The 22,132-nt window shown below is 37.0% G+C and overlaps 1 protein-coding gene across 3 annotated transcripts in view; it reads right to left on the bottom strand.

Moving 5' to 3' along the window:
- The window catches only part of LOC141448328 (lachesin-like), a 201,359-nt gene that overhangs the window by 19,156 nt on the left and 160,071 nt on the right, over positions 1–22,132 (bottom strand). For all 3 annotated transcript variants that reach the window (XM_074116657.1, XM_074116658.1, XM_074116659.1), the window contains 2 exons: positions 7,984–8,268; positions 4,795–4,857 (listed from right to left, as the gene is read on the bottom strand). In XM_074116657.1, coding sequence (XP_073972758.1) covers positions 4,795–4,857; positions 7,984–8,268 — 348 coding nt within the window. The remainder of the gene's footprint in view (positions 1–4,794; positions 4,858–7,983; positions 8,269–22,132) is intronic.

Genomic DNA, 22,132 nt, shown 5'->3' with positions numbered 1-22,132 from the left:
TTTGAAAATCACTCGACTTCCTCGATTCAAACGAATGCCAAACACAAAGAAATAGACCGATCTGGCTGAAACTTGGTGAGTGTTCTTCCAAGAGATGCTACTAACTAAACATAACCTCGATACGCGCCAGTGGTGCTATCTCTCTGACTTTGCACGGACTTTTCAAACGACCCTCGTATATGTTTGACGACATATACAAGTATTTAGATGCACCATTTCGCTACGAAGACATAATATTCTCCACCAACATCTGTGTGCTTAAATCTATAGCAGAGCTAGCTAAAAAAATATGAATGTATTTAAAAGTTATAGCCGATGAGAATGAATGCAAGAAAATGATTAGAGAAGGTTTACGGTGATTTTAATTTCGGTTAAGCTATAAGGATGGCAGGAATATAGAGTACTGATCCATCGATTAGTTGTAAGTTTGTATGTAAATAAATAGTTGTATATAGTAGAGGGATGAATGCGGGCAGCTCTTTTATCCAAAATTTGTGGCTCTTCAGCCTGTCCCAAAATAAATTGTATATTTCAATTTTATTGAAACAAATGATTTCATTTATTAAAGTAAAGATATTTTTTCATATAGATGGTAAAAATGTTCCCAGCAAAGGGTTATTTCGATGTATTCAGGGATGGTAAAAATGAAATTTGAAGGATGAAAAAGTGTATAAGAAACAAAAATTTCAAGAATTTTACTTGTAACGGAAGTAGATGGTTTCAGGTCGCCTGAATACGAACAATTTTTTTTATTTCACAACGTTGGTGACCCTCCAGCGCTCTCTGTGGTGCTCTCTTTTAGACAACCCCTGCACTATTTAAAACACACAGTTTCGAACTCAGAGGTTCTGGAAACGTTTATTTTGGGTGAAAATTTCGATCCAAACATTTTATCTACCGAGTGATTGGAAGAGCAGAAAAATTATAAATAACAAACGATATTAAGATTAAACGGTGATAATTTGGAGATCTTAACCAAAGAACCGTCAAACATATTCCCCCCCCCCTAGCATGAACATTAAATTTCAAAAATTCGCCCCTGTCCACAAAATTTCCCTTTTAATTCAAATTATTTAGAAAATAATAATTATAAAAGACAATCAAGATCTTCTAAATAAATTTAGAATATAAATGTTGAATAATTAGCTTGTAAGTTGAGGGAAATTAAGTCCCTGCTTGATGGAAATAAGTTGGGAAAGGCGGGAATCAGTGATGGTATATCAAGTTGATGTAAAGTGTTCTCTGTGTGTTAGTATTTTAAATGCAGATCTTATAAAATATTTAAAGCTTGACTCTAAGTTAAAGTTTGTTTAGCTTCTCTCCCCCCTCCCCACCCCTCATTTCAAGTCGACCTGGATGTTCAGCCCTGTCCCGGACTTAGTCTATACTTAGTATGTATCCAACCTTCCCGACGATCAATATGCTACCCTAGAGTAATATGCCCTTAAATTGTAATTAGACCATTAAACTTTTTTTTTTTTTAAATAATTGAAAAATTTGAGAGATAAAAATTCATTAAATTTCTTATTTTAAAATGTAAAGTAAGAACAATAACCACAAATTTATTGAGAACTGATTCTTTTCTGCCGCAGTTGACATCATTAAACTCTCTTGGGTATAAAGAAGTAACGCTTCAATATTATACTTGTTCGCTTCAAAGATACCCATTTCCGAAAATAAACGCTAATAACTAATCTACTCAGTGAAACAGCACTTCCGGACCGCCAAGTTTGTTTAAGATCCGTGTTTTCAATGTATATTTAATCTTTAATTAAGTAAAGTAAAGTAATACCTATTATTACAGGCGGGCTTTACATCCAACTACCTATCAGGTGTCGTGGACGGAGGCGACTAGCAAACATACTTTACTTTAAATTTCTCATATTAACCATTAAATAAAATCCAAGGCCTTAGACCAGGGGAATCGAACCCACTAAACCAACAATACATCTTAGCTTTGCGGGTCTAGTCTCTTAACCGCTAGGCTATCGTGGCGCCTTTAATCCTTAATTATATTTTAAAGGATTTGATTTGTCGACTTTAAAAATTATGCTGAACGCCCACTCCACAGACTGACAGCCACAACGCCATAATCTCGCACAGACCAATTTACAAAATACAAAGTTTAGTTTTTTACTCTGAGGAGACATCAAAACGGATATTACCGAGAGAACTTGATATCGATTTTTTTACGATCGTAGTACTTCCGTTTACCTAGCACAGTAAGAGGAAGTGAAAAGGGTTTGTGGAGATAAAAAAAAAGTCCTAGAATTTTTTAAGTGACACTTTTCTTATTAGCCTTAATTTTCCCTTATAGAATTGATTTTCCTTTTCTTAGACTAGATAATAATCTTCTTTGTTTCGCTTTAATTAGTCAAGAATAATCATCCAATGAGAATTAAGAGATTAAGGATAACAAAATATAAGAAAAAAGTAATTAATTAAGCCAAACAACTATGAGAAAAGAAAATTGTGGAAAACCCAATTTTTCCAATTTGAATTAAATTTAATTAGTTAATGCTTCGAAAGGAAAACTTTTCTGTATATAGTATACATGAAAGAAATAAAAAAGAAAAAAGGAAATGAAAAGAAAACCCTGAACTCTTGAACTTGATTTTATTTTTAAAAATAGAGCTTCCGTTGAATCGAGAAATTATTTTAATTAATTGAGTTCAATGCATTTTCTCTGCGGCTATTTAATTCAGACAGTTTTCCTACTTAGAGTAGCCTAAGGCTCCTGGAAATGGGTGATGTTCAATGCTGGATGAGGTTATTAGGTTAGTTTGTCGGGGGGAATTAGGGGAAAGAAAGGGGATTTGGGAATGGTCAGGTAAGTGGAGAGTTAGAGGTTAGAATTCGGATATGGCTTTAGAGTAAAATAATTGCCCATTTTTTCAGGCGGTCTTTACATCCAGCTACCAATTAAGTGTCGACTAGCAAATTTACTTTACTGTAAATTCCATTTATTAACCATTAAATAAAAACCAAGGCCTCTAGACCGGGAATCGAACCCACTAAACCAACAATACATCTTAGCTTTGCGGGTCTAGTCTCTTAACCGCTCAGCTACCGTGGCGCCTGTTAGATAGTTTAGATATGGCTTTATTATCCAGAGTAATCCAGAGGATACTGAGCTTAATCTACAGAATCCATCCCAAATCCATCAGAAGCAGACACTTGTTTTTGTTGGAATTACACAAAAAAAAATCCAAGGGCATTTCCCGAGGTAATGGGCCACGGACTATTTGGATTCCTCAGTTTTACCCTGCCGAATTGTCTTCACTGTAAACAAGTGACTACTAATATGGTACTGGGTTCGATTTCCGGTCTTAGGCCTTGGATTTTATTTAATGGTTAATAAAAGAAATTTAAAGTAAAGTATGTTTGCTAGTCGCCTCCGTGCACGACACCTAATTGGTAGTTGGACGTTAAGCCCCGCCTAATCAAGTGACTAGCCTCAGAAACATGGTCTTCGGTAATTCAAAGCGGAGTGATTCCCTTAATTAAAACCATACAGTCCTCTACAGTTCCTGAAATATCCACATATATGAGCTAAATCCCAGCCTGGAACATTCTAGCATCCATTTCAAAGTGAGGATTCATGAATTAAAATGTTCAAGCGAGGTCCAAACAAAAAAAGGATATCCGTTTTTATGCCTTGAGTTCTCTATCCGGAATATACAAGGAGAAAACAGCATCATGCTTGGGAGAGAGTGATCTCTTGTCTCAAAATAAATCGCTGCTTTAGACCTCCTTTCAATTCTGGAACCTCCTTACCAAAAGTAAACTAAGGTAAAGTAATCGCCTATTTTTTCAGGCGGACTTTACGTCCAACTACCTAATAGGTGTCGACTAGCAAACATACTTTACTGTAAATTTCTTTTATTAGCCATTAAATAAAATCCAAGGCCTAGACCGGGGGAATCGAACCCACTAAACCAACAATACAATCTTAGCTTTGCGTGTCTAGTCTCTTAACCACTCGGCTACCGTGGCGCCTAAAACCAGACTAAGTAGGTACTTAGTAAAAACTCCAGAATTAAAAAAAAAAAAAAAAAAAAAAAAGCTGACGGAAGTGGAGAAACATGTTTAATAAGTGTAAAGAAAGAAATGTATTGGTTTACAAAAATCTAATTATCCAATTACGAGTTCAGATAAAATAAATATATAATTACATAAACGGAACATGATCTCCAATAAAGAGGCGGGTAATTTATTATTTTGTCGAACTGAAAATGGGTGAAACCGTTCATTTGTGGGTGCGGGTGGGGGTGGCAAAAAGTTTTCATCCTACTGTTGCCGCCTTCGCCACAACCTCTTGTCCACTAACACTCTCAAGAACGTGAACTTGGGGGAACTTGACTAGATGGCGCCTTAGCCTTCATCACCTTGATATTGAGAGTACGGCGGGGTGTACGCCGTTTAGGGCTACCCCATTTCCCAGTTACTAAGTTACTAATGAAAAGCAATAGACTGCAATTAAAATACATTGCACCCAACTTGCCATTTTACAGGATATCTGCAATTCAAATATAGTTTATAATCCAACTCCAGCTCCAGTTGGGTCGGCGGTACGCCTGCTATAAGTCCCGGTAATGTACTCAACAAAACCCATTCAATATGGTGCTTCGTGATTATATAAACTTCCCTTGTATCTCTATCAGCGTAACTTATAATTGGAGGTGGAAAAGTTCACAGAAGAAATTATTGTAGTAAAATGGATTTTTACTTTATTTCATTTTTAAAAAAAATATAAAAATTCAAATTAAAAGAATGGAATTAAGGAGGTCTTACCTTCTTTACCGGCACGGCTGCCCATTTCCGTCGTCCTAGGAGCTTGAGAAGGCAATGGTATTTCTGAAATAGTACAAAATGAAGAATTTAATATAAAAAAAACTGCTGCCTCCATTTCCACAATAATTGTTTAGCAGGAAGTGAGGTTAGATAGGAAGAGGCCTATTCACGGGGCACAGTAGGTTCAGGAAGCATCTGCGCAAGGTGGGGCTTATTAGCTCGAAACCATTGTGCAGATTATGCTAGGAAGAGGAGGAAACGGCCTCTCACCTGCTGTTCGATTGCGTTGCAATCGAGCGTTTGCGCTGTGAAACCTTTGGAACGCTGAGGCCGAAGGAGATAGTAGCGCAAAAAAGAACTAGTGGGGAAAGTCCTCAACCACTTTAGGAGGGGAGGGTTCGCTTACTAGATCTAAGAAGGGGCTGGCACAATAAGTTTTCTGTGGCTGCGGTGGCGTGGGGCGTAGGTCCCGTCCCATCTATTATGTATCTAGAAAGAGGATATGCGAGTTGGAGTCTCCAGGGCTAATCCAGGATTGAGAAGTTGTGGACTGTTACCTACTCGGATAGTCAATAGCTCGGGCCGATCCAAATGATCGGTTCTGAATCCTTGGTTCAATTCTTCCTTTTGCTACCTACATTTTTTTTTGTATTAGGGAAAATTATACCCTTAAGGAGACAGCGGGGTTAGCCACTTCCTCAGGGATCCTAGCCTAAACAATATCCACAGTATCGACTTCTCTATGACCACTGCAGGCCCCAGAAAACACATGCATCGCATGGGCCTGGCAGATGAGATAGCCTTTTGTAGGTTCTGCCAGGAAGAGGAGGAAACGGACACTGCACGTGTTTTGTCAGTGTGAGGGGCTCGTGTGGCTAAGGATGTTACTTCTTGGGGGAGTGAGAAACCAAGGCCTGTGAGAGCTTTACCCAGGAGACGCTCTCCAGAATTAAGAGTCTGATTAAACGGACAGGTCTGGAGGGTGAGCTTTAGAGTGAGGGGAGCTACAATAGATCCGAAGGAGTCGCAGTGGCGTAGGCCTAGTCTAACCTATCTATCTATCTATCAGCTTCAATTCGTGCTTCCTCGTATAAAGTACCACTCTTAACTTTTTCAGATCTAACACATTACACAAGCACTAAACTTACACTGCACTTAAACTATTTCTAGTTTTTATGAACTTTTATTCAATAGTTACGAGGGTCGTTTGAAAAGTCCGTGCAAAAATAAAAACTACTTAATTTTTTGGTGTAAACCTTTTTTATTTTTCAACATAGTCTCCTTTTAGGCTTATACACTTCGTCCAACGCTGCTCTAGTTTGTTGATCCCTTCCGAATAATAGGATTTGTCCAAGTCTGAAAAATAGCCATTCGTTTCTGCAATCACCTCCTCGTTTGAATAAAATCTTTTTCCCGCCAGCCATTTCTTCATATTGGGGAACAAATAGTAGTCCGAGGGAGCCAAGTCTGGAGAATAGGGGGGATGTGAAACGAGTTGGAACCCTATTTCCATTAATTTTGCGACCACAACTGCTGAGGTGTGAGCTGGTGCGTTGTCGTGATGGAAAAGGACTTTTTTGTGGGCCAATCGTGGGCGTTTTTCTTGCAGCTCGGTTTTCAAACGGTCCAATAACGATGAATAACATGCACCAGTAATAGTTTTACCCTTTTCCAGATAGTCGATGAGGATTATTCCTTGCGAATCCCAAAAGACAGTCGCCATAATCTTTCCCGCCGAAGGAACGGTCTTCGCCTTTATTGGCGCAGATTCCCCTTTGTTAACCCATTCTTTAGATTGTTCTTTGGTCTCAGGAGTGTAGTGATGTATCCATGTTTCATCCACAGTGACGTAACGACGCTTAAAGTCCTGCGGATTCTTCTGGAACAGCTGCAAACCGTCCTTGCAACACTTCACACGATTTCGTTTTTGGTCAAGCGTGAAAAATCGCGGCACCCCCATCTTGTGGATAGCTTTGTCATGTCCAAATGTTCATGCAAAATATTATGTACCCGTTCACTCGAGATGCCCACAGCACTAGCAATCTCACGCACCTTCACTATTCTGTCATCCATCACCATATCATGGATTTTATCAATGATTTCTGGAGTAGTAACCTCAACAGGGCGTCCAGAACGTTCAGCGTCACTTGTGCCCATATGGCCACTCCGAAAATTTTGAAACCACTTATAAACTGTTCTAATCGAAGGTGCAGAGTCACCATAATGTTTATCAAGCTTCTCTTAGTCTCCTCAGGCGTTTTGCCTTTCATAAAGTAGTGTTTAATCAACACACGAAATTCTTTTTCGTCCATTTTTTGAAAATCACTCGACTTCCTCGATTCAAACGAATGCCAAACACAAAGAAATAGACCGATCTGGCTGAAACTTGGTGTGTGTTCTTCCAAGAGATGCTACTAACTAAACATAACCTCGATACGCGCCAGGGTGCTATCTCTCTGACTTTGCACGGACTTTTCAAACGACCCTCGTATTGTAAGAAAAAACTTTTTACGATTCATTAACATCTTGAATAACTTGAATACACAAAGTAACCACCCTCGCTTTACAATATACACTATGATAGTTTTGGTACCTAACCGTTGTTAATTGATGATTTTTGGGAATATTGAGGGGGGGGCGGTCAATAAATTCACAAGCCAATTTTGTTTCATCTCACCAACGTTTCGATAAATTTATTACCTTCTTCAGGGTATTGTAAAAATTTTGTGGAGTTTAATGTTAAGCTACATCCATCATAACTGTACAGTATACTTAAAATCTTTACACTATACTGGCTAATACACCTCTGATAATGGATGGATAATTGATAGCATCCGGTACTGTGCACCTAATCTTAGTTTTAACAGTAAACAGTAAGGCCTGCAGAGATTGTTGATGTGAGTTTCCTTTTTGAGTTTTAGCACCAAACTAATCTACATGAAATTCTCTCTCAAGGGGGCTTTTACGTGTCTGTCACTGATATCTGGGGATTATTTCAAAACGCCTGCTTTCCCCGACAGTTGGGAATTTCTCTGGAATGCTTGCGGTGGGTTGGAAGAGGGCCGATCCTTCCTAGTTTCTTTTCTTTACTTCCAGTAATAAGTGAGGAGAGTCTTGCAAGGAAGGATTCGAAAGCATAGGAGTGTGATTATTTTAATAAGAATCAGTAATTACAAACCATAAACTCACCATAAATTCGTATCGATCCTTCAGTTTCGCCTAAAGAATTCTTCGATATACATCGATAGTTGCCAAAATCTCTAGAAGTTACATTACGTACATTCAGTTTCATGTACGTTCTATAAGAGTTATCTTGTACTTTTGTTATATATTTCTTCGTCGGTAGTAACATAATTCCTTCGTATACCCAGTAGCTGATCGCTTTTGGATAGGCTTCGGTGTTACACTCAATGGTGACATCTGTGCCGGCTGGAGCGCCCACCAATTGGTTTGGTACCCAGATCATTGGTGAAACTGTGGAATAAAGAGAGAGAGAAAAAAAGGGATTATGTTTAAAAATATTCAATAATATTTGGGTGATAAAGCTGCAACAACCTATTTGGATCTTAGATTACTGAAGATTGAGTCCAGATCTTGGTCCTAGATACGGTTTTAGTTTCTGTCAGTTTTATTTTTGTTTCATTTTTTTTTTGGAGGGGGGGTTCCCATGGGTTTGTCGCTTCCTGTAAAGAAATGTCCATCGAAGCATGTTTTCTATCGACCTCTCCACATTTTTTGCGGATTTTCCTCTTATAAAAACGTTTGTCAAAGTCCGGCCATACTTGCTGAACTAGAGAGAAAGAATGCGGCGGAAATTAAATTTCTAAAATTTGATACGTGAACTTACTTCCGCTTTGTATGTTCGTAGGTAGCTTAAGGTAATAAAATGGGTTATGGCATACTTCCTTTTCTAAAAGAAGAATAGTTGGGCGAACATAGGGATGAAAAAAGACACGTGCTGAAGGGATGAACGGGGATGAATATGATGGAGAAGGAGCGGTAGGAGCCACAATTCACTTTTTACTACCGCCCTATGCTCAAAGTGGTTTTTTTTGTTTTTTTTTGGTGTCCTTTGTTTTGAGACGCCATTTGTGGCAGCCTAGCATGTTCCCCACAAACTATAGTTTGGGACTAAAAAAAGGAGTGACTTCAGCCTTGTACCATATATACAGCATATATACACACCCCATTACAAACCACCCTGCTAGTCCACTTTAGTAACGTCATAACTATTACGTCACACAATGTATTTTCTCGCACAGTGTATATATATACTATATGGGCCAACTACCCTTTAGTTTTAACTTAGTAACCTTATCCTATATTATCTACTTCCCAAGGGCTGTTACCTACAATTTACTATTACTAACAATACACAACACAAACGTATAAAGATAAATGAGAGTGTATCTGTGTCTGTGTTTACGACAGCTTATAAGTAACCATGAACATAAATGTGTTTGTTCTGTTACAACAGAGTGCTTATATAAGCTTAGTGTTTGGAATTCTTAACAGTCACTACAACTTTATAAAATGTTCTGCTTATTTTATTATACATTTTGTATATGTTCCAGACGTTTTTATTATATATGGTTTTATCACAAAAAAAAAAAAAAATTGTATATAATATTTTATACATATATAAAGTAAAAGTAATCGCCTATGTTTTCAGGCGTGGCTTAACGTCCAACTACCAATTAGGTGTCGTGAACGGGGGGGGGGCGGAAGCTCATACTTTACTATAAACAATTTTTTTCTAACAATTAAAAAGTAGCCATACGCGGGATTCGGACCCACTTGCAAAGCCACGCTCATGACCACTAGACCAACACTCTCCCTGGCAAGATATTCTTACCGTAATCATAGGTCAAGGAAGTCTTGCATACGCGGGGTACATTAAAATGATGTGTTGGTTGCTTTTATTTGCAGATAAAACAAATTTATTCTGATTCACCCATAACCATTACATTACACTAAATGTTTTAAAATCCTTCAATTATTATTATTTTTTGTTCTTAGCGTCATAAATAACATTTTTTGCAGTCGGAGGATCTCCCCAAAACTGGTGTATTTCTGGTGGAAAAATTAATATTGAAAACCGATCACGAATAGATAAAATTGTTAACTTTGATCCTAAATATCTCGGCAAATATTAGAGATATCGAAACGGGGTCAACGTCATTTTTTTACTGGTTTTTAGGTAGTTTTCATTATCATTTTCAAAACCAGTGGTCCTTTTGAAAACCCAATCCGGTTTTTGGCCGTAACTCCGCCAAAAATAAAGGTACAGCGTTGGGGGCAGAAAATTTGAAAACTAGACCAAAAAAAAACATATAGTTTACTTCGTGGGTTTTTTCGGAATTCCGCTTTCCTAAAAAGCGATTGGTGCGTTTAAAATGGATCACCCTGTATTTAAAGCGCTTCATCATCTAAGATCAATGGCGCCCGGATCTTTAATTGGGATTGTAAAGTTTAAAAAGCTAATTTAGTTGTCCAAATCGTGGCAACTTAAACCAAATATCAAATTTGAAATTATTTCTGTGATTTTTCTGTAGTTTTAGTTGTACTGCGATGGTGGTACCTAAAGCCATGTATTTAAAAAAAGTTTATCACAAAGATGCTTAGAACTCTTGAGAAAATTCAAATTTTCTTTAGAAAAAAGAAAAAGAAGAAAAATGGAAAAATTTAGAGTATAAATTTTCTTTTTATTCTAAAACTTTAGGGGCTGTGCGGGGCGGAGGTATCTAAAACAAGAAAATAAAAGATAAAATAATAAACTTTGCATTCAAAGAGAAATAGCAAAATTGGTTTTGACAAGAAATATGTTTGAAAAATGTTATAGAAAAATAACAAAAGCATTGTAATTTTTGTGTAAGGAAAACTTTCGAGAGGAAATCATAGCTGGGGGGGCCTTCGGGGCAAAAACATTTAGTAATTTCCCGAACAATTTTTTATTTTCTGTTTCAATTTTCTTCTTCTATGTTCTGGTATCAATTTTATTTTATTTTGTTATTCATAGAATATGTAGACGATTTGGAAGAATAAATGGAGAGTTTAAATAATTACCAAACTTTACGTTTGGAAAGTAAAGTAAAGTAATTGCCTATTTTTTCAGGCGGTGCTTTACGTCCAACTACCAATTAGGTGTCGTGGAAGGAGCATACATACTTTACTGTAAATTTCTTTTATTAACCATTAAAGAAAATCCAAGGTCTAGGCCCCGGGAATCGAACCCACTAAACCAACAATACATCTTAGCTTTGCGGGTCTAGTATCTTAACCGCCAAACATACTTTACTGTAATTTTCGCATATTAACCATTAAATAAAATCCAAGGCCTAGAGACCGGGGAATCGAACCCTCTAAGCCAACAATACATCTTAGCTTTGCGGGTCTAGTATCTTAACCGCCTAACATACATTACTGTAAATTTCGCATATTAACCATTAGATAAAATACAAGGCCCAGATACAGGGGAATCGAACCCACTAAATCAACAATACATCTTAGCTTTGCGGGTCTAGCCTATAACCGCTCGGCTATAGTGGCGCCTCTTTACATTTAGATTTCCGGGTAAAAACTGCGTTTGACGTAAGTGCCGGTGGCAATGTCTTTAATTCTTGGAACCCAAGGAGGGCGTTTAGAGTAACCTACATTGGGCTATCTATATATCTAAAAGGTCAAAATGCCTTCTTTTCTGAAATACTCCGTAACATTTTTTGGGAGCTCCAAATAAGCCGCTTGAAAGCCTGCTAGATTTGGTAATCTGCGAATTGTAATCTGTGGGTAACTTCCTTCATGAAGAAGCCATAGAAGTGAAGGGTTGAGCTTGAAATACTCGTAAGAAGAAATAAAAGGAAGTCAATCTGATCTTGCTGCACGCTGGGGGTACTGTAGGTCAGAATTAACGCTCGGCATTGAGTCTTCATTCATGAGTCCTTCACCTCCTAACCCAGAAGACTTTGTGGGACTTCCAGATTGCTTGGCCTAATACTATATAGCCACTCCAACTGGTTAGTAGCTCGATGATCCAGAATTACGCCGAAAGATTGCCTGATTGGGAACTAGACAAGAAAAAGAGGTGGTTTTGCTAATATTATTCACGGCACTAGATGCTGGACGTGTGTAGATGTGATGAGGTTTATTAAGTTAGAACTTTAAGCTCGTAATTTTACACACTAGTGAATAACTAAAAGTTTTTCCAGCACTTTCCTCGATAATAAGACCCCCCACAAAAAAGTCAAGAAAATAAGTTATCTAAAAACTGTAGGAGAAAAATTACATGAATTATTACTTGCAGGATAGTTTTTCTTTTTATAACGCGAGATAATGGAGGTCATGTGGTACTTTTTTTTACCCTGAGTAGAGAAATCAACAATTTTCCATTTCCTCAGCACTGTGAGGCTTCCATAATGCCCACCACTAGCACCAAGGATATTTTTTCTATCCCCTTTTCCCTAGTTTTTTTTTGCCTCCAGCATTCCCATACCTGCATTAAAGCCTGCTTTCTACCAGAGGTCCATCCTTCACAGCCTCCCATCTTCTACATGTAAGAGAAGAGACCACGTGACCTATGTTAACACTACTTCAACAGTAATTTCATACTTTCTTCAGCTGCTTTTTTATTTCTTATTTAATGCATCACTTCCTCTTGTCACACAAGAAGAGGAAGTCTTGAGATCGTATCAGGATTTCGAGTTTCCTGTTTTCACCGGAAGTAGCCGTTTTTAGGTGCCCAGAGCCCCATTTCCTGTGTTCGTCTTTTTGGAATATCAAAAAAACAAAAAATTTAAAAAAAATCACATCAAGATTAAATTTGAAATTAAGCTCCACTAGACTTGAAATAAGCTTTTTCAACAAAATCTGCCAACAGAAAAGGCCAACTTTATTTCGTCTGCGGGTACTTAGGGGCAGAAACGTTATTTTATGGCGAATTTCTGAGGGTATCTTAACGCCCAAAGACTGGCGCCTATTGATTAATTACTGTAAATCAACGTGGAATTACAGGTATGAGCTGATAAAGGAATTTAATTATACCTGATTATGTCAGAGCATAGAACTTGATTAAGATATACATTGCATATTATCGATATACCTACTGTTTGTAGTTAGTTTTTAAACGCTTTTTTGGTCTCTATTACCTCATAGCTAATCCCTTCCCTTATATTATTATTATTATTATTATTATTATTATTATTATTTTCTGCCGGCGCATCGACGTCTATGGCCATTAGCATTAATATTATCATTAATATTATTATTATTATTACTATTTTTTTTATTTATTTATTTATTTTTTTTGCGCATCATCAGCTGGGGTTATTAGCGCCCGGAGCTTTTTCCAGTGCACTGCCGGCCTCCGGACGGTGTTCTCTCGTTGCAGACAACACTGTCCATCACCGGACAGTGAGCTGTAAGAAGCTCCTAGGAAGAGAAAATCTAAGGGTCAGCTGCTGGATTCGAACCCGGGACCTCCGCGTGGGAGTCCAGTATGCTAACTTCATAGCTAATCCCTTCCCTTTATTATTATTATTATTATTATTATTGAAGGAGAGTTTACGCTAGAAGGCACGAAGTGGATAAAGTAGCGGTCTCCAGGGAGGAGCGTGCATACACGGTGTTGGAGTGGCAGTCTTCTTGGGAGGAGGAGTCAAGAGGTAGATGGACGGCCAGCCTTATCTCAGATGTTGGTTCATGGATAGGGAGGTCCTTTGGCGAAGTGGATTACTTCGTTACCCAATTCCTTAGTGGTCACGGGTATTTCTGTGAGTTCCTAAGGAAGATAGGAAAGAGGACCAGTGGTGAGTGCGGCTATTGTCCGGGAATGCTAGACGATGCCCACCACACCTTTTTTTGTGTGTGAGAGGTGGGGTTGCCTCAGGTGAGACTTGGAGCAATATGTCGGGCATATTACCCCAGCGGGGATAATACCGACTATGCTCACTAGTAGGTGGCAGTGGGCATATGTGGCACGCTTCATTAGGGAGGTGCTAAGTGCCAAACAAAGGGAGCTGGTCGAGTTTGGAGGGAGGACCCCTTGATTGGGGATAGAATAGGGGCCTAGCCTGATGTAGTGCTGCATAAGCGAATCCAGGCTAGGCCTGGTGCCGGGGTAGGTGTTTTAGCCGGTAGGCTGCCTTGGCGGGAGTCCGGCACGCATGTGCGTTAGAAGCATTTCACCTACCCCCTTAAAAAAAAAAAAAATTATTATTACTATCATTATTATTATTATTATTATTATTTTGCGCATCAACAGCTGGGGTTATTAGCGCCCGGAGCTTTTTCCAGTGCACTGCCGGCCTCCGGACGGTGTTCTCTCGTTGCAGACAACACTGTCCATCACGGGACAGTGAGCTGTAAGAAGCTCCTAGGAAGAGAAAATCTAAGGGTCAGCTGCTGGATTCGAACCCGGGACCTCCGCGTGGGAGTCCAGTATGCTAACCGCATAGCTAATCCCTTCCCTATTATTATTATTATTATGATGCCAACTTAACTGAATTGATTGATTTCCTTTTTTCCCAATTTTTTTAAAGTTTTATCGCCTACGGATCTCATGATTTTCTTTGCACATATGATCCACATGTTCCTGAGAGAATTTGAACAATAGAACTCCTGGAACAGGCTAGGCATTCCTCTAAAGTGGATTTCAGGACAATCTTGTTACAAATAAGGATGAAATATGCTCGTCAGATAATCCCCGACCGACCGACGATGGTCTTCCTCGTCTTTTTGTTAGATCCTACAGGATTCCACTTGTTCTCCACCTGTGGCCATCATAACCTGGAGTGGTATCTCCATACCATTTAAGTTTCCTCTTTATTGGTTCTCTTCCCTTCCACAGTTTCACTTTAACCTCCACACGCCTTCATTCCTCACTCTATTCAAAAATCCTTCTCCAATAATAATCCATTTCTAGATATCTTCCATTTTTTTGGGAAATCTAGGTTTCCTTCTAGGTTCTTCTACTTTCTCTCATGTCTCTTCTTCCTAAAGGGTGGGGATGTAAGGAGTATCCCTATCATTACCCCCACCGTAAATTGTGGACAGCTGATTGTGCCTCTACAAAATTAAAAATATATATATATATATTTTTCGCACAGTTTTGAAAGAATTGTATTTTCAAGTTCCAGCAAAAGGAAGTCGAATGAACACGCTACACCAGATTTGCTGCCGTATCCAGCCCGCTCAATATATAGTTCTCCAGTATAGAGCCTTCTGGAAGCTGAGAGAGCGCCTTGTTTTCCAAGAGGGGAATGAATCTAATATATATTGATGGAGGAAAACTCCTTGCTACTCCTGAAATATTTAAAGAAGAGCAAAGTAGTGGTGGGTAGGTTGTTCGGATGGGATAGAAGCAGTCCGGGTTTGGGGTAACGTTATTTCTCTCCCTAGCAACCAGATTACCTGACAGGATCTGCACAGGTAGCTATGGCAGACGCTTTCAGTTTGCTAGCTGTGAAAACTCAACGTTCTTTACCTTCGGCTAATCATGATAAGATAATGTAATTTTTATGAATTCTTTTATTTTGATTTTCGTTCTACGAGTAGTTGTCTTCTTTATGTCCATTGTCTTGTACATGCGTATATCCTCTCTTTTTTTAATGTATAACCTTTGATTTGAAGTCTTTTTTTAATGTATATTTTAATTATCGTACAAAATGTTAAGTCACTTTAAGCAACGAAGATATAAAGAAAGATTAATATGAATTTCATTGAAACTGTTTTATCATTCGATAAAAATTAAAATCAAACATATAAATCGATTAATAAATCATCTGTTTATCTTACCCCTCGAAAGAGGAACTACTACAATAGCTAAATTTCGTATTGGACTATTCATCGGAAATATATACGATAAGTGGTTCATTGATTATGTAAATGAGGTTTTTAAAAGTCGATAGTAGTAAAGTAATTGTAATTGCCTATTTTTTCAGGCAGGCTTTACGTCCCAACTACCAAATTATGTGCAGTGGACGAAGGCAACTAGCAAACATACTTTACTGTAAATTTCTCATATTAACCATTAAATAAAATCCAAGGCCTAGACCGGGGCAATCGAACCCACTAAACCAACAATACATCTTAGCTTTGCGGGTCTAGCCTATAACCGCCAAACATACTTTACTATCAATTTCTCCATATTAATCATTATTTAAAATCCAAAGACTAGACCAGGTGAATCGAACCCACTAAACCAGCAATACATATTAGCTTCACAGGTATGTTGTACTTTTTGCCAAATCAACTTAGCGTAGTTCATACTTTCAGCCCTCTGCGCTATTTCAACTTAACAATATTCCTGCTTGCTTTTCAGAGTACTGTCTAATCATTTCCAATAATCTTAAGGATTAAAATAATATCATTACTCCTTAACAAAAACTTACAGTTTTAAAAGTTAAGTATAAGGGTTGATTAAACGCCAAAAGGTACACAAATCAGCAGTTCCCAACATTTCATTAATACTTCATTGATATAATTTAAGAAATTTTACTGCATTAACTTTTCCTTCACATTTTTTAGAATTTATTAGATGACACAGACCCTTATGCTGGCCATTTTCGTTTACAAAATATTTACTCAAGTAGCACACCATTTAACTTAGATTGACTGTAATATCTATTTATCTATAATAATCAAACTATTAATCACAGGTGAAAAAGAAAACGTTATAAAAAATATAAAAAAAATAAGAGGCTAAAAAATTCATAAACTTTTTTTACATCAATGATTTTATGCATTTATTTTTATTTTTAAATAAAAATCATTGGTTTAAGTTCATTCTTCGATTAAAGTAATTGTTATTTTATGTTGTAGTCAAACGTTTGTAATAATAAGTAATAAATAATCTGGCTTTATCGCAAATAATATAGTTTTCTTCAATTACATTCTCAATCTAGGTGTTCTTCCCACAATGTTATATATATGTAATATAAAATAAAGAAAATAAAGATATGCATACGTTTAGGACAGCTAATTATTCCAGTATTTTACCATAAGTAAAATTAGGGGGACTAAATTAAATTACAATTGAGAAATGAGTAAATATTGTTGAATAATCTACTTGTTATTAAATGTATGTTATTTGTGCTCACGAATATTTCGGTAAGACGAATTTAAGACTGAAATATTGTTTTGAATCCTCCGTGATTGAAATTTAAAAAGTGGCCGACTCTAACTTTGTTTTTTTCTACTTTAACATGCATGTATATGTGACTACTCAGAATAATTCATCACTCATTTTATCATAATTATAATAAAAAAATATTATGAATGAACTGGCCAGCATAAGGGTCTGTGACATCTAATAAATTCTAATAAATGTGAAGGAAAAGTTAATGCAGTAAAATTACTTACATTATATCAATGAAGTATTAATGAAATGTTGGGAACTGCTGATTTGTGTACCTTTTGGCGTTTAATCAACCCTTATACTTAACTTTTAAAACTGTAAGTTTTTGTTAAGGAGATTTTTGTACCTTTTGGATAGATTTTCCTTTTTGTCTATTTGCAAAGTTACGTCTGCTTTACAGATTTTTTAAAATTTGGAATAAGCTATTCTATCATTATAACCTGATAAGGTGTTAAATCGGAACCGTAACTACCACTGGAGAGATCTTTTTAAAGAATGATTATAGTTGCGGTCCCCAAACCATCCTCAATAACCATTTTTTTGAGAAAGCGTTTTGAATAAAATAGGAAGGTATTTGTACGTAAATAGCAAAATTAAACTGCGATTTCAGTACTTCCTTTTAAGAGGAGCAAGAAAAATAAACTGCGATTACAGTACTTCTCCCTAAAAGGCAAAGATTTTGAATCGAACGACAATTCATTCATAATGTAAATAGGTTCACCCATTGATAATTTTAACGATTGCAGTACTTCCTCTTAGTAGGTGTAAGAGCATGATGGCACATCACAGCCACGTAGAGGAGCTTTAATTACTGCTTCGTGCTAAATTTTATCAAAATCGGACTAAGCGTTATAGAAATATTGGTAATAATAGATTTAGAAAGGGCTTTACTTGGGTGGGGCAAACTCCCCTCCTTATAAGGCACAGCGTCGAGACTTTTAAAGCACAAATCTGTACAAAATTTCGATTCGAATGACACTTCATTCATGAAAATCGGTTCACGCCTCGATAATTTGAAATGATTGCTATACTTCCTCTTAACAAGTGTAAGAGCAGATCGTCGCTTTAATGTTAGGTAGGGGAGCCCTAACCCTATCATCCTACCAAATTTTATCAAAATCGGGCCAAGATTTACAGAGTAATTAGTAATAATAATTTTGGAGGGGGCCTTACATAAAGGGGGCTAACTCCTCTCCCATTCGATGTACAGGGCCGAGACCCCCAAAAGGCACATCTACATAAAATTCCGAATCGAATGACACCTCATTCATGAAAATCGGTTCACGCGTTTAGGCGCTACGTTGTTTACAAAAAAGGTAACAAGAACAAGAAGAAGAAGAAGAAGAAGAAGAAGAAGAAGAAGAAGAAGATTTTTTGAAAAAGCCGTTTTTGCTCATTTTCGGCAACTTTTTTCTCGAAACCTATTAGATCTGGGTGGTTGCAAAAAAATTACAGTTATAAAGGAGGATTTGCCCTATATTATAAAGAAAATTTGGGAATTTTATCTTTTATAGAAAAATAGAAAAAAATTGTCAAAGTTGGGTGTTTTTCAACGTTACACTTTTTCGTGCAGTTTTTGATGGTCAACCCTTATACAACTGTCCTACCGGACAGTTTTAATTCACTGAAATGTTTTATAAAACAAACAGAAACTAAAATTCAAAACTACAGCAAAACTTAAAAGAAAGAAAATGAGAATTCTTTTACAACCTCTGAGTCAAAATGCATTTTATCTGGGAAGTAAAATGAGAACTTGAAGCTATAAATAGGTACTTTCGCTATAAAATGCATTGGCTTTGTAAACACTAGTGAAATCCAATTGTAAATCATATCTTTGAATATTGAAGCTTTTATGTATTTATGTAAATTGGAAACACCCTTTTTGATTTTGATGGCATTTGCTTAGCCTGCTGTTCCCCGTTCGTATATCCCTTCCTGTAATATTGAGCCAGGCATTAACCTCTAAGGTCTCCTAAAGCTTTCTCGATCAACTAACCAATCCCTGCTTGTTTACTTATATATCTCCCCACTCATTTCAGTCTACTTAATGTTACAAGTCTGGAAAAGTAAATACCTTAAGGCCCCCCCCCACTTCTTTTACTTGGGAACTTTTCCCCCTCAAAATGGACTTTTTTCCAATCGAGCTTGACTGGGAGCTGCTTTGGCAAACATTCCAGTTTCCTATAGCTGTCTAGTTCGTAAATGGAACGGCGGTAAAAAGAAGTGCATGAAGCCCAGGCAGTACATCCAACTCTTGTGATATTAAAAGACAAAAAATTAAAAGTTTCAGCAATTTTCGGCAAATGATTGGAAAAATTAAAAAAAGAAATAGAATTCTAGATAGGTTTCCCTGAGCAGGAGCCTATCATTCAAGGAAGCCACAGGAAAAATGGTGGTAACGTGGCAGACTGGGAATAGCCATTTTCCCTGGTACCTAAACATTCCTTCCCAACCAAAAGAGGGGGATTATACTCTTCCTTCTAATAAGTCGGTAACCATGCAGTCTTCTTCAGAAAGTTCATACTGATCTTAGATCAGCTTCAGGTAAGATTATATACACTCTGTGCTGTTTTGTGCTACCCCGTATGCTTTGTTGTTGTTGTTGTTGTTGTTGTTGTTAGGCTAGGATACCCACATGACACCTACAGCTCCCTGGAGAAGTGAAGTGCCGAACCCAGTCCCTTCCCCCCTAGTAGAAATCTGGTTTACTTTATATATACTGAGCTTTTAATTGGAAACTTGACGTAACATAATGAAATATTTGTGAGTTCGGCGCCACGGTAAGATACTAGACCTGCAATGCTAAGGTGTATTGTTGGTTTAGTGGGTTCGATTCCCTTGGTCTCTAGTCCTTGGATTTTATTTATTGTTTTATATGAGAAATTTACAGTAAAGTATGTTAGGCGTTTATAGGCTAGACCCGCAATGCTAAGGTGTATTGTTGGTTTAGCGGGTTCGATTCTTGGATTTTATTTCATGGTTAATATGAGAAATTTATAGTAAAGTTTGTTAGGCGGTTATAGACTAGACCCGCAATGCTAAGATGTATTGTTGGTTTAGTGGGTTCTACTCCTGGTCTCTAGGTCTTGGATTTTATTTAATAGTTAATATGAGAAATTTACAGTAAAGTATGTTTGCGAGTCGCCTCCGTCCGCGACACCTAATTTGGTAGTTGGACGTAAAGCCTGCCTGAAAAAATAGGCGATTACTTTACTTTATTTTGTGTGTTAAACTAAAATTGAGCTGTTCACGCTCTGTTTTTCCACATTTTAATTTTATAATGGAGAATATGAATAGGTACTGGAGAACCATTTCTGTGCAAATTGCAAGTTTAAAGAACATATAATAACGAGAATCACGGTAGAGCAATTCGACTACGGTGTCACACCACCTTTATCGGATTTTATTAATATTAAATGTCAAATTTTATTCTAGTAAATTCATTTTTAATCTTGATTACCCAACTTAGACGGAAACTGTAGCAATAAAATTAAATTAAAGTGTAATAAAACTCATTTAAGCTTACTGTTTTATTACTTTATAAAGTACTAAACGTATGTATGTATATGTTCATATTATATTCTAAGACAAAGTCCAATAAAGTTAGCTATTAACTATTGCAGCAAGTTTTATTGACATCAACTTAAATTAGTGTAAATATTACTTTAGGTACAAATTTTAATTATTAAATTATGATTGCAACGAATGTAGATGAAGACGTAATGTAGATGTAGATGTAAGGTAGGTGGAGTACAAAATGACTCAATAAATCTGTAAACTAAGGAATATTAGATTAAATAAATCTACAGCCAATTTTCCTGAACTTCTAAGATAGATCTTGGAGGCACAGTACGAATAACATTTACCGGAAGTAGCTTATCTTCCCACATCGATTTATCCTTTATCGTTAATAAATGAAATGGATAGTAAATTACGTTCGCTAGTTACCTACGTCCACTACGCCTTACCGGAAGTTGGATGGAGGTAATGCCCTAAAAAAAATATCGACATTGCTTTACTTTTTTTTTTTTAAATTTTATCCTACTTATCAAGCAATTTTTATATGTTTTCGGACTGGCTGCAGATTTTCATGTCTCATCAGAGAGGTTGTATGATTCCCAAAATGTTTCTGTCATACAATAACTTGTCGAATTATTGGCCCGAGAAAGCGCTGCGGGAGACTTACGCCCTAATTACTTTGTCTGACTATAAATCCTGTGGCTACCAATTATTTTAGGCGAGCTTTTACGTCAAACTACCAAATTTGATGTCGACGACGGAGGCGACTAGCAAATATACTTTACTGTAAATTTCTTTTATTAACCATTAAATAAAATCCAAGGCCTAGAGACCGGGAATTGAACCCACTAAACCAACAATACATCTTAGCTGGCGGGTCTAGCCTATAACCGCCTAACATACTTTACTATAAATTCCTCACATTAACCATTAAATAAAATCCAAGGCCTAGAGACCGGGAATTGAACCCACTAAATCAACAATACATCTTAGCTGGCGGGTCTAGCCTATAACCGCCTAACATACTTTACTATCAATTCCTCATATTAACCATTAAATAAAATCCACGGCCTAGAGATCGGGGAATCGAACCCACTAAACCAACAATACACCTTAGCATTGCGGGTCAAGTATCATAACCGCTCGGCTACCGTGGAGCAATGGCTAACAATAGACTTTTATTGGTCCAATGCAAACGACATTCTATTGGGGAGTGATAGAAAAAGTAAAATTCTTTACACTTAACTGATGGATTCAAATATATGCAAACCAGTTAGGAACACGGAAAATATGTGCGCTAGGATGGATAGAAATAAAATATATTTGTTAAAACCATGAGAAAATGTCATGTGAGTCTCCGCAGATGATTTTATTTTTATTTTTTATTTAAAAGTAAGTCCTCTTACTTACTTTGTGGTTTCCTCTCATGTTGTTTTCTTGAAAAGTTTTGAGGACAACTTTTTCGATTTTGATTATTTTAAATTTAGGGGACTTTGAAATGGATATTTCCGGCTTGAATACTAGATATCGATAATTGGACATGAACGCGATACATCATCTTCCTTGAAGAGTTTGAAAATAAATAAATAAAATGGTTTGCTTGCACAGTTAATTCTTTATTGTATTTATTGATTGATTGTTGGTATAGAAATGATGTTTGGTGGGGGCCACCAGACAAGTCGAGACAGG

Source organism: Rhodnius prolixus, unplaced genomic scaffold, assembly GCF_049639745.1.
Source record: "Rhodnius prolixus isolate KJV_2025 unplaced genomic scaffold, Rpr scaffold_19, whole genome shotgun sequence".
In the NCBI taxonomy this organism is placed as follows: domain Eukaryota; kingdom Metazoa; phylum Arthropoda; class Insecta; order Hemiptera; family Reduviidae; genus Rhodnius; species Rhodnius prolixus.
The sequence above is the reverse complement of the archived record's forward strand: the minus strand, read 5'-3'. Positions and strand labels throughout refer to the sequence as shown.